At 31.7% G+C, this 10,887-nt stretch overlaps 1 protein-coding gene across 1 annotated transcript in view; it reads right to left on the bottom strand.

The window, feature by feature from the left end:
• Positions 1-10,887, bottom strand: part of LOC106459945 (tyrosine-protein phosphatase non-receptor type 4-like) — a 265,493-nt gene that overhangs the window by 205,292 nt on the left and 49,314 nt on the right. The window contains exon 5 of the mRNA XM_013919617.2: positions 5,332-5,485. Coding sequence (XP_013775071.2) covers positions 5,332-5,485 — 154 coding nt within the window. The remainder of the gene's footprint in view (positions 1-5,331; positions 5,486-10,887) is intronic.

Raw genomic sequence — 10,887 nt, 5'->3', positions numbered from 1 at the left:
TTTTGTAATAGCCACCAAGATGACTGGGATTTCTTACTCCTTCCGCCGTTGATGGCCTATAGAACAGCAGAGCATGAAGCCACTGGATACACTTCACCAAAGCTGATGTTTGGTCGAGAACTTTGGTGGACCTGATAACAGGATGCTCACCTTACAAAGAGTTGCCTGAAAATGTGTCAGAGTTTGTGAAAGTGTTATCTGAAAGGATGGATGATATTCACCATCAAGTGCACTCAAACTTGAAAATGTCTGCTGATTCCATGAAGCTATGTTATGATAAGAGATCTACTGAAGTCAGCTTTGTACCAGGAGACAAGGTGTGGTTGTATAATCCCAGGAAGACCAAAGGGAAGTCTCCTAAGTTGTCTTCTCCATGGGAAGGCCCACATGAAATAGTGGATCGTCTCTCAGACGTGACTTTCCGGATAAAATGTGGTCAGCGAGGTAAGCCAAAGGTGGTGCATGCCAATAGGCTCTGGCGTTATCATGGTCCAGGACATTTCAGTTGGAACAAATAATGCTGCTGAAGATGTGTCACCTGAAAAAGCCACTGTCAAAGAAGAAACTCTACCCAGTTTTGAGAAGGAAAACAGTAAAGCCGTTAATGAAGTTACTACCACTGATGTGACTGTTACCGATAATAGGACATTTTCTGATGGAGCAAATGAACCCCACGTGAAACAGAAGCCAATGAGACAGAGACCAGTACGGAAGAAGATACATCCTGTAAAATTAAAAGATTTGTTGTATTTTAACTTTGTGTTTGCAAATTCTGTACATTTAATCAAGTTATTGTTAATTATGTATTGGTTTAATGTAAGTGGCTATTGTTCGGGACGAACAATACTAAGGAAGGGGCAGTGTTACGACAGCGGAAGTCACTCGGCATTGGGAGCATGCGTGCTGGAGTTTCTTGAAGGATCATGAATTATCGGAGAAGACCAAGTTTGTTTTGAATGCCCTCTTTTTTAGTATTTAAACCTGGCAAGAAAAATCAGAGGGATTGAAGAGACAGATAATTGAGTCAAGCGAACAGCAGGCACCGTAAGTAAAGTGTGTGAATCGCTGTGATTTATAACGTGTGTTAAAAAGGTTGTTAAGCTTAAAGTGACTGTGGAAATTCTGTGTATTGCAAAGTTTGTATCGCTGAAGTTTCTTGGAAAGAATTTATACCGGAAATTAACAAACAAGCAGATACGTAACAACTTATTAATTAGAATTTCGTAAAACTTATTAAATCTGTGCTTAAAAGTTGGCAATGAATAATAACTGAATTTGACACCTAATTTTTGGTTGTAAAGACCTATCATTACCAAATTTGAAAAAAATCCATAAAGGTTAGGTATGTTTTTCTATCAAATAAAATTTTCTTACTTTTGGTGAGGAGAAAAAAAAAAAGGAAGAAATTCAATCAAAATTCAAGATGTTATAATTCAGGTATTTTTTATTGGATTGCCTTGAAATTTGGTAAGCAAAGTAAGAGTCCAGCAGGGCACATCATCTGAAAATGTGTGATAGTTTGGATTACCACAGTCCGAGATACAGAGGTAGAAAATCGCTAAACTATTACTCCTGTTAATAACACATAGTGTGTCCTGCAGGTTGTCTTAGACTTACAACACATTACTGTGTGTCTGATTTTCTAGTTTATAACTCCATAAACAAATAAGATTGAATACTATCAAAATTAGACTGAAGTCACTGAACCTTAATAACATCTATATTATTGTCATGATATAAAAGACTGTTTGGTTTAAATATTAATGATTAATTTATATTTGTGAGTGAATATTTTATTATTTTTAAATTTGGTTATAATAAGAGTTAAAACCAGACGATTGCAGAATGTTTTGTTAATAACTAATTGGTGTCAAGAATATAGAAAGTGGCCAGATGACAATGTAATAAAGATATAAATAGCATGAGACAAGCAGGAAGCAGTAGACAGACAACAATAGACAGATAACAGCAAAAGAGAATATAGCTGTGTGAGGTTAAGTACCATAGATGTGATAGACCTAACATTTAATACGTTAGAGTGAAACTAACAGTTTAAAAAAGATAAGGATAATTTTATTCTGTCAAGGCATGGATCTAAAGTAATTGAATCAACCTGGGTAAACTTTGATAAAAGGAACAGACAATCTTCAAAAGAAAGAAAACCAAACGAATTACGGTAACTTGTGCCACAACTATAAGTGAATCACGCACAGAATACTAGTACGATAATAATATAGAGAAGATAGTTCCACTTATCAACTGAAATGCTAAAGTAACTGAATAGGCCTAAGTGGACTTTTGACAAGAAGAAGAGAACTATATGCAAATAGTGTTTATTATATGTCTGTAATGTCTATAGTGTGAAGACTTTGTTGTACATAGGTTTAACTTGTTCCAAATATATATATATATTATTTGAAAACAAGTAAAGTGTGTGCTGTTTATTCATCATTCAATTTATTGCTAACAAGTCACAGACACCAACTGTAGAAGAATCCTTAGCCCAACAACAACATAGTATGTACTTATACTATTAAGAAATATAAGTAAAAGCCATTTATTTCGACAATTGGCAAAAAGAAGAACTTGTATATGTATATATTATAATTATTATTATTTTTAAAATCTGACAATTATAGTGAGTAATTTACATTAAATCACACAGAGGGGTGGTAAATAAACTGGAGAAGGGGGTAGACCTAGAGAGCAAATGTCACTCATACTAACAGAGATTTAAAATTTATTCATATATTTCCTTTTAAAATTAAAAATGTAAAACTTATATAATATCAGGATTTGATTTATTAAACAAGTTTTGATGCCAAGTTTATTTATATACATTGATAATAAAGTAGCTTAATTAAATTTTCAATGTAACTGTAAAAGGTTGTGATATGCTTTGACTTAACTATTGTGACAGGGTTAAAATACATTATTTATTTTTAAGCTGACACAAAACTAATTAAAATGGAGTGTTCACTATTCCACCATAAAACAACACAAAATTCTTTGATGGAACAGCATATAGAAGATTTTACAATAATTATCAATTGCTAACTATGAGTGGGAAAAATGAACTTAAAATTAATCAATCAGCTCCATGATCTATCTTACAAAGAAATTTGTTCAGGTGAAGCATAGTGTATATTTCACTCTGATATTTAACCAGGAATGAAATTATTGAATATTTTTTGTTAATTTGGAAGGTGTGTGTGTGTGACGGGGAGTGGGGGGTGGGGGCATATACTGCAACTTATGGAGGGAAATGGGCTGGCTTTGTAAGATTAACTTTGAAAAACAGAAATAAATCTATCTATAATCCCTGTAGATGTTTACTGTAAGTTCTTGTGATTTTTTTAATGGGTCTAACATAAAATAGATACAATTCAACTAGATATCTAGACTTTAATATCACTTAATTAAAATGCTTCTTAGATTCAATAATTCAAAGGAATGAATAATTTATAAATAAATTAAAAACCTCTATAAATCTAAAAAGTTTGAAAAATAGCCTAGGTTGTTGCAAACACCACTGACAAAGCCCAGACTCATCAAGTTTTAGTAATCATTAAGTGAAAAACTCAGTCATTAGAATCTATTTTGTCCACCCTTTCAAAGCATCACTCCTTTTTAACATCGCTACCAGTCTGTTGTCATTATGACATTTGATTGAAATAATTGGATTTCCAAATAAATCTTTCTCTCCAACTTTGCCAATGCACATGTGGCCAATTATGAAATGAGGCAAAGAAGTGATACATAAATCAAGCCTTAAAACTAAAGTATTTTTTAACAAGACTATTCTACACTGGCCAAAACTGTCAATACAAATTCTTGTATCCAAATCAGAACTTTCACACCCATGCTCTTATTAACACTCAATACTTGATATACACTTAGCTCTTCTTACTAACTATATGCTAAATATACACTTTTAACAACAATAAACATGAAGCTCAACCTATGAATCGATCCACCACATGCCATTGAATTATATCAGTTTTGGGAAATTCTACCTCTTCATCAGTAACCATGAACAAGGGTAAATTAAAAAAAACAAGACTAGGCTCCTTACAGTGCTGAACTATATATTATATGTATAGTGATTTAGTTGCCTTTTACTCACCGCAATGAGCCTATACTTATACAGGACTTGAAGAATATGTACCATCAATGTTACTAATTTACTCTTCTGATATATTTAGCACATATGTTGTTCAAGATACTAAGAATAATGTGAAGTCCAATATATCATTCAATTCACCACTTGTTACTGAGTTACACCAGGTTCAGTATAAAACTCCATACATCCACTACAAGAAGTCTAGTCATGGATGGGTTACTGAGGGGTGTAATTCCCCAACATTGGTATATGTGTACCACAGTGACAAGTAATGAACTGAATGATACTGGGCTTCGTATTTATTTTTTTCTGTCTTAAACAACTTGTCTGCTGAATAATTCAAAGGAATAAATTAATAACATCAATCCTACATATTTTTCATATCCTATATAAGTATAGGTAAGTTGCAGTAAGTCAACAACGACTAAAACACCATAAACATAATACACTTGTTCCACTTTTCTAATTCACTGCTACATATAAACTTGTTTTGTGTACTATCCTATAATTCTTCATACTTAATATGGAGGTGTTAAATGTGCAGTAATTAAATGTTCTTTACTAACTCTCATCTTAATATATTTACAGCCTGACTTGTTAGCAAACATACAGTTCTACTTACTGCCTGACTTATTAACAAACATATTCTTGTAACTACTACCTGACTTTTTAGCAAACATACAGTTGTACCTGCTTGACTTGTTCCACTTACTGCTTGACATGTAAGTAAATATACTGTACCTACTGAGTGACTTTTTAGCAAACATATTATGTATGTTCACTGACAGGTTTGTTAATGAACAATTTTCAGTCTTATTGACTTGTACAGACATTTCATTCTATATCACATGTAGGTCAGTATCTTAGATAAAAACGTATTTCTACTAAAATTAACTAGTTTTTCCTATGACAAACATGGTCCATAACTTCACATCAAGTATAATATACTTATAAATAACAAAGTGTCTAATAGGGCAGAGTAGTCATGAAGTTTCATAATAATCTCGATATTATACAGTACATTACCTCAGACAAGAAGGTTATATAACACTGAAAACACTTTGTTTTGAGAAACCAAACTTATGCTACAGTTTAATTATTATTGCTATTTAGTAATAAAATACAACAACTTTTGTATTTTTATAAATTAAACACAGTAAAAACACAATATGTAACTATATAAAATGTTCCTAAACACAATGACTTACATCAACTTCAAAGGTGTGCTGAGTGTCATCCAAAAAGAATACTGCGCAGCGTATAGTTCGACCCCTTTTTTCTCTGTCAAGCTCTGAGGCTCGCACATTGTATGTGCCACTTGAGCCACCAAACACCCTCCTGGACATGCTCTGCTTCTGGCCACTAAAATAGGATGTTCAAATATAAAAATGTGTACAAATGTTCTAATAAAAAACATAATTTTAAACATGCTACATGGTAAGATAAGACTAAGAATGATTCAATAACATACTTCCACACATATGTTGGTAAAACTCGTTTGAAAGAAAAAGACAATTGGATCTAACAATTTCTCTCTAATGAAAACAAAAAAACTATAAATCTGGAACAACAAAATAAGAAAATCTCACCAAATATGTTTTAAATTTAAGTGTTACAAACCAATAATATGAGTTATTTACACTTTATAAGAAAAATGTTGCAGAATTGTTAAAACTTGTATTAAAGGTTGATTTTATTTGATAAAAATAAAGTTTTGGGAGTGTTAAGAATCAGTCCTAAGGGTTTATTACATTTAACAAGAACAATATTCCAGAAGTGTTAAGAACCTTTAATAAAGGTTGATTATACTTTATAAGAACAATATTCCAAAAGTGTTAAGAACCAGTACTAAGGGTTGATTACACTTAATAAAAATATTGTTTCAGGAGTGTTAAGAACCAATAATAATGTTTGATTATACTTTATAAGAATAATATTCCAGAAGTGTTAAGAACCAGTAATAAAGGTTGATAACATTTAATAAAAACAATGTTTCAGGAGCATTAAGAACCAATACCCGAGGGTTGATTATACTTTATAAGAACAGTCTTCCAAAAATGTTGAGAACCAATACTAAAAATTGATTCCACTTTAATGTTTTACAAGTGTTAAAATCCAGTATTATGGGTTAATTACACTTTATAAGAACAATATTCCAGAAGTGTTAACCAGTACTAAAACTTGATTATATTTCTTAAGAATAATGTTCTAGGAGTGTTAATAATCAGTACTAAAGTTAATTACAGATCATAAAAACAATATTTCAGGTTTCATGAAGTCTTGAGAACTACTTCCTTCATCATCACTTATGTTGAGTCTGTTGGTCATGATTACACATTACTGACTGACACCACAATTCCCATTGTGATGTGCCTCCAAAAAAAGATGACAAGATTAGTCTTCGGCTACATGTCTTGATAAAGTTTACACAAACAGTACCTACTGTTTAGACATCAGCTTCAACCCATGTTAAAACATGATTCACACTTGCAGTGACACACAACTGCATTAGAAATGCTTATCATTCATACAAAGTATGACTAACATTCTGTATATTAAACTCTGCAATCAACATGCATAATTAATACACAATGCAGGATATCAGGAAAGATTAAGACATAACATTCACATCATAGCATTGCAATGAGTAACTCCTCAAGAATGACATGATTAATAAACATTATTCACATTTTAACATTGCAAAGGGTAACTCTTTCAGGATTTCTGGTGTGATTAAGACACATCACTCACAATATAACATTTTAATTAGGAACTCTTCCAGGATCCTGGTGTAATAAAGACATATCATTCACATCATAACATTGGTATGAAATCATGCCACAGGCATAAACAGCTTTTCCAAGATGTCTGGTGTGATAAAGGTGAATTCATGCCACGATAAATGCACATCCAACTTTTCCAGGATGTCAAATATGATTTAGCATATTCTCAACATGATATATATATATATATATATACAAGTAAATCTTGCAAAATGTCTAATGCACTTAATGCACCAAATGAAGAAAAATCTAGACATCATTTCCAAGCTCCCAAGAAATTATTAAAGGAAAATTAAAGAAAAATTATCCATTCATGACTGCCCGAGATACAAAAATTACACAAGAGATTGATACAAGTAACAAAATTAACAATTAATTGGTATCATTTTACACCACCCATTTGAAGTATACAATCAGTTTATTTGACACTTGTAAAATGGATTCAAACAATGCAGTGCTTATGCAACAGAGCCAAAATGAACTGCACAACAATGCCTGTAATAGTGTTCAATAATGCAACAATAATCCCTCCATTTTAAATAATAAACAATCACTTTTTGATTTTTTTACCAAACAAAATAATGTTTCTGTTGATAACACAAATTCCCTTTATAATGTTTCAATTACGTGACATTATTATTCTGCCAAATACTAGATAAAAAGTATACATTTTTCATTATGAGTGTAAAATGCAAGGAATGAACTCAGCTTGTTCAATCACCCAGAATAATGCAACCAATGGAAGTACATTTCTATCTCAACCAAGGCTTTACCTTCTTCATACAGTTGGCACCAAAGAGGCCACAAACCTTTGCCTGTGTTTTCACCTAAAACCTACCACTAAAATAATAACCAGCTACTCTGGTGTCGATAAAACACTAACACATGGATTTCTTCATGTTCTAGTCCCATTGACTACAAAAAATTAATAACACAGCAAACCTTTATAAAGGTCATTAGTACCTCGTGGTATTGCTATATTAGAAGCATTTGAAAATGTTATTCACTGCTATTAACTTCACATTATAGTAAACCTTTACAAAGGTTTTAGCAACTCTTACATCAGTTCATGATAAACCTTTATAAAGATTATTAGTACTTTTTGACATCATTGTAACACAAAGTGCTACCCATTGCTGTTTTCTCACATTATGGTAAGCCTTCAAAAAGGTTTTAGAAGTTATTATCTCAGTACATGATTACCCTTTATAAATGTTATAGTACCTCCTGATATTGAAAGGTATATAAATTTACAAATGCTACACACTGCTATTAACCTCACACTCAGGTATACCTTTGTAAAGGTTCTAGCAGTTACTACCTCATTTCATGAATAACTTACAAAAAACCACCTGCCACCTCACTGTATGGGGGTAACCTTTGTAAAGGTTTCAGCAGCAATTACATCGATATGTGATTCACCTTTTTTTTATGGGCTATGTTTATATTGTTACGTCTCTGGTCGTTAGTTAATTTTCCATATAATGTCTTTTCGAAGAAACTTTAGCGATACAAGTCCTTTCTTAAATGAAACTGGTTTATTCTTTCTAAATACAGCTTTGCAATACACTTAATTTCCACAGTCACGCTACACCAAACGCTATAATTCACAATGAACGTCTCACGTGCTCAATTCAACAGTACTCTCTCTCTCTCTGTCCGCAGTTCAATTACTCATCACATTGTTCCCGTCACTTCTTGGTCGGTCTTATATATACAAGACTACTCCATATCTAGTAGTCTCCCGACGCTTCATGAACATTCTAGAAGCGCATGGCGTGTTACTAGTGTCACGTGACCTCCGCTGTCGTAACAATATTATTTTAATTTAGATGTTTATACTTGTCAAAAGATGTTAGTATTAGGCCTATTTCATTCTTAAACACTATATTCTTAATCTTGTCCCTTAGGGCCTAATACTAATGTCTTATGACAAGTAAAACTAATCATTCTTTGCCAGCTTGTAAAATGCATACACACCAAAATAATAGATGTTTTTATTGTTTCTACATCAGAGGGAGAATTATTGTCACATGATGAACAGATGTCCGGAGTTTTATTGAAAATTTATAAAATGACTTAAATGATATAAAATGTGCTATGCAAGAGTAGAGGAGGTTGACTGCTTACTGACTCAGCCCATTAGTTAGTGCAATAACTCAGCTAACAGATGTTTCCTCATATAAAAGCTATCTTCAAATTAATAACTGTATTATTTAATGTTGTATAAGTAAGTACAAATATAGGGATCAAAACTCCCTCCTCCTTTTTTTTCCAGAAATTCATAAATGTCAGAATTTTAAAATATATATACATAATTCTTTTTGCCAATTGTATAAATAAAAAGCTTTTACTTATATTTCTTAATACTATAAGTATATACTATATTGTTGTTGGAATTAAGATTCTTCTACAGTAGGTGTCTGTGACTTGTTAGCGATAAATTCAATGATAAATAAACAGCAAACACTTCCCTTGTTTTCAAAATAATATATATATATTCAGAACAAGTTAAACGTATGTACAACAAATTCTTCACACTATAGAGATTACAGACATGTCATAAACACTATATGTATAGTGTTCTTCTTGTCAAAACTCCACTTAGGCCAATTCAATTACTTTAGAATTTCAGTTGACAAGCCGAACTATATTATCTATTACTATCGCACTTGTATTCTGTGTGTGATTCACTTAGAATTGTGGCACGAGTTACCATAATCATTTGGTCTTCTTTCTTCTAAATATCCTTTGTTCCCTTTGTCAAAGTGCATTCAGGCTGATTCAATTACTTTAGAACCATGCTTTGACGGAATAATTCAATAATTCTTCTTCTTATCTCTTGTTAGTCTTACTCTAACATATTAAACATTAGGCCTATCACTTCTAAGGTATTTAACTTCACGACAAAATTTTCCTTCCCTGTAACTTTACTTTTTTTGCTATTATCTCTCTGCTGTTATTGCTCGTCTCACACTATTTATATTTTCATCACTTAATCCCCTGCCCACCATCAATATTCTCAATGTCAATGTATTGCAGGTGATGTTCAATAGTCTCAACATCAATGAACTATTAAAAAAACTTCCTTCAAGCGTCTGCTTTTAACTCTTATTATAACAAAAACTAAAGAATAATAAAATATTCACTCACAAATATAAATAAATAAATAATATCTAAACTAAACAATTATATATATCATGACAATAAAAAACAGCCAGTTGTCCTTACACTTTTGTATAGTACTAAAAAAAAAGAAACATCAGATGTCAATGTTTATATTTGCTTGGTCTATTAATTACTGTAAAAGCTTTTTTGAGGTTTTCTAAAATTAACACAGCTGGAGTCTACAAGAAAGCAATAGATTATTATTTCTAAGCTAATACAAGAATGTGAACATCAATTGAATGTTGTCATGGTAAATTTTCATGCATTAGCTTTTTACAGACACTAACAATGTGTCTAGACTATAGATTTGTTCAGAACATCTGCTGCACTTATGACAGACTTGTTACACAATAGATTTTTCATTGTTAAGAAGCCAGAATTCTCTAGAGAAAATTGTTTTTTGTATTGTTAATGTTTAAAATATGTGAAAATGCATGTTGTAGACTGTATATGTAATGGCTTTGTAAAAAAAAATTGAAAATAGGCATTCTCTTTACCAATGCCATTATTTTTTTCTCTGCATATGATTACAGATAATTATAACTATGTAATTTCAATTAAATAAATTTTTTAATTGTTTTATTTTCATATTCAAATTTATTGAATTGTTGGATAGAGTTTATAGGCTGGTTACTAGAATGGTGCCTGGGATGGAGGGAGTTGTCGTACAAGGACAGGCTGAAATCTCTTATATTGTTTTCTCTTGAAAAAAGCAGTTAGGGTGGATGTTATTGAGGTGTTTAAGATTGTAAAGGGAATTGATAGCATTGTTGCATCATCTTTTTTCATATTTAACAGTGAGAATAGTAGGAC

The sequence above is a fragment of the Limulus polyphemus genome, unplaced genomic scaffold, assembly GCF_000517525.1.
Source record: "Limulus polyphemus unplaced genomic scaffold, Limulus_polyphemus-2.1.2 Scaffold685, whole genome shotgun sequence".
NCBI lineage: Eukaryota > Metazoa > Arthropoda > Merostomata > Xiphosura > Limulidae > Limulus > Limulus polyphemus.
This window is presented reverse-complemented; position numbering and strand designations above follow the sequence as displayed.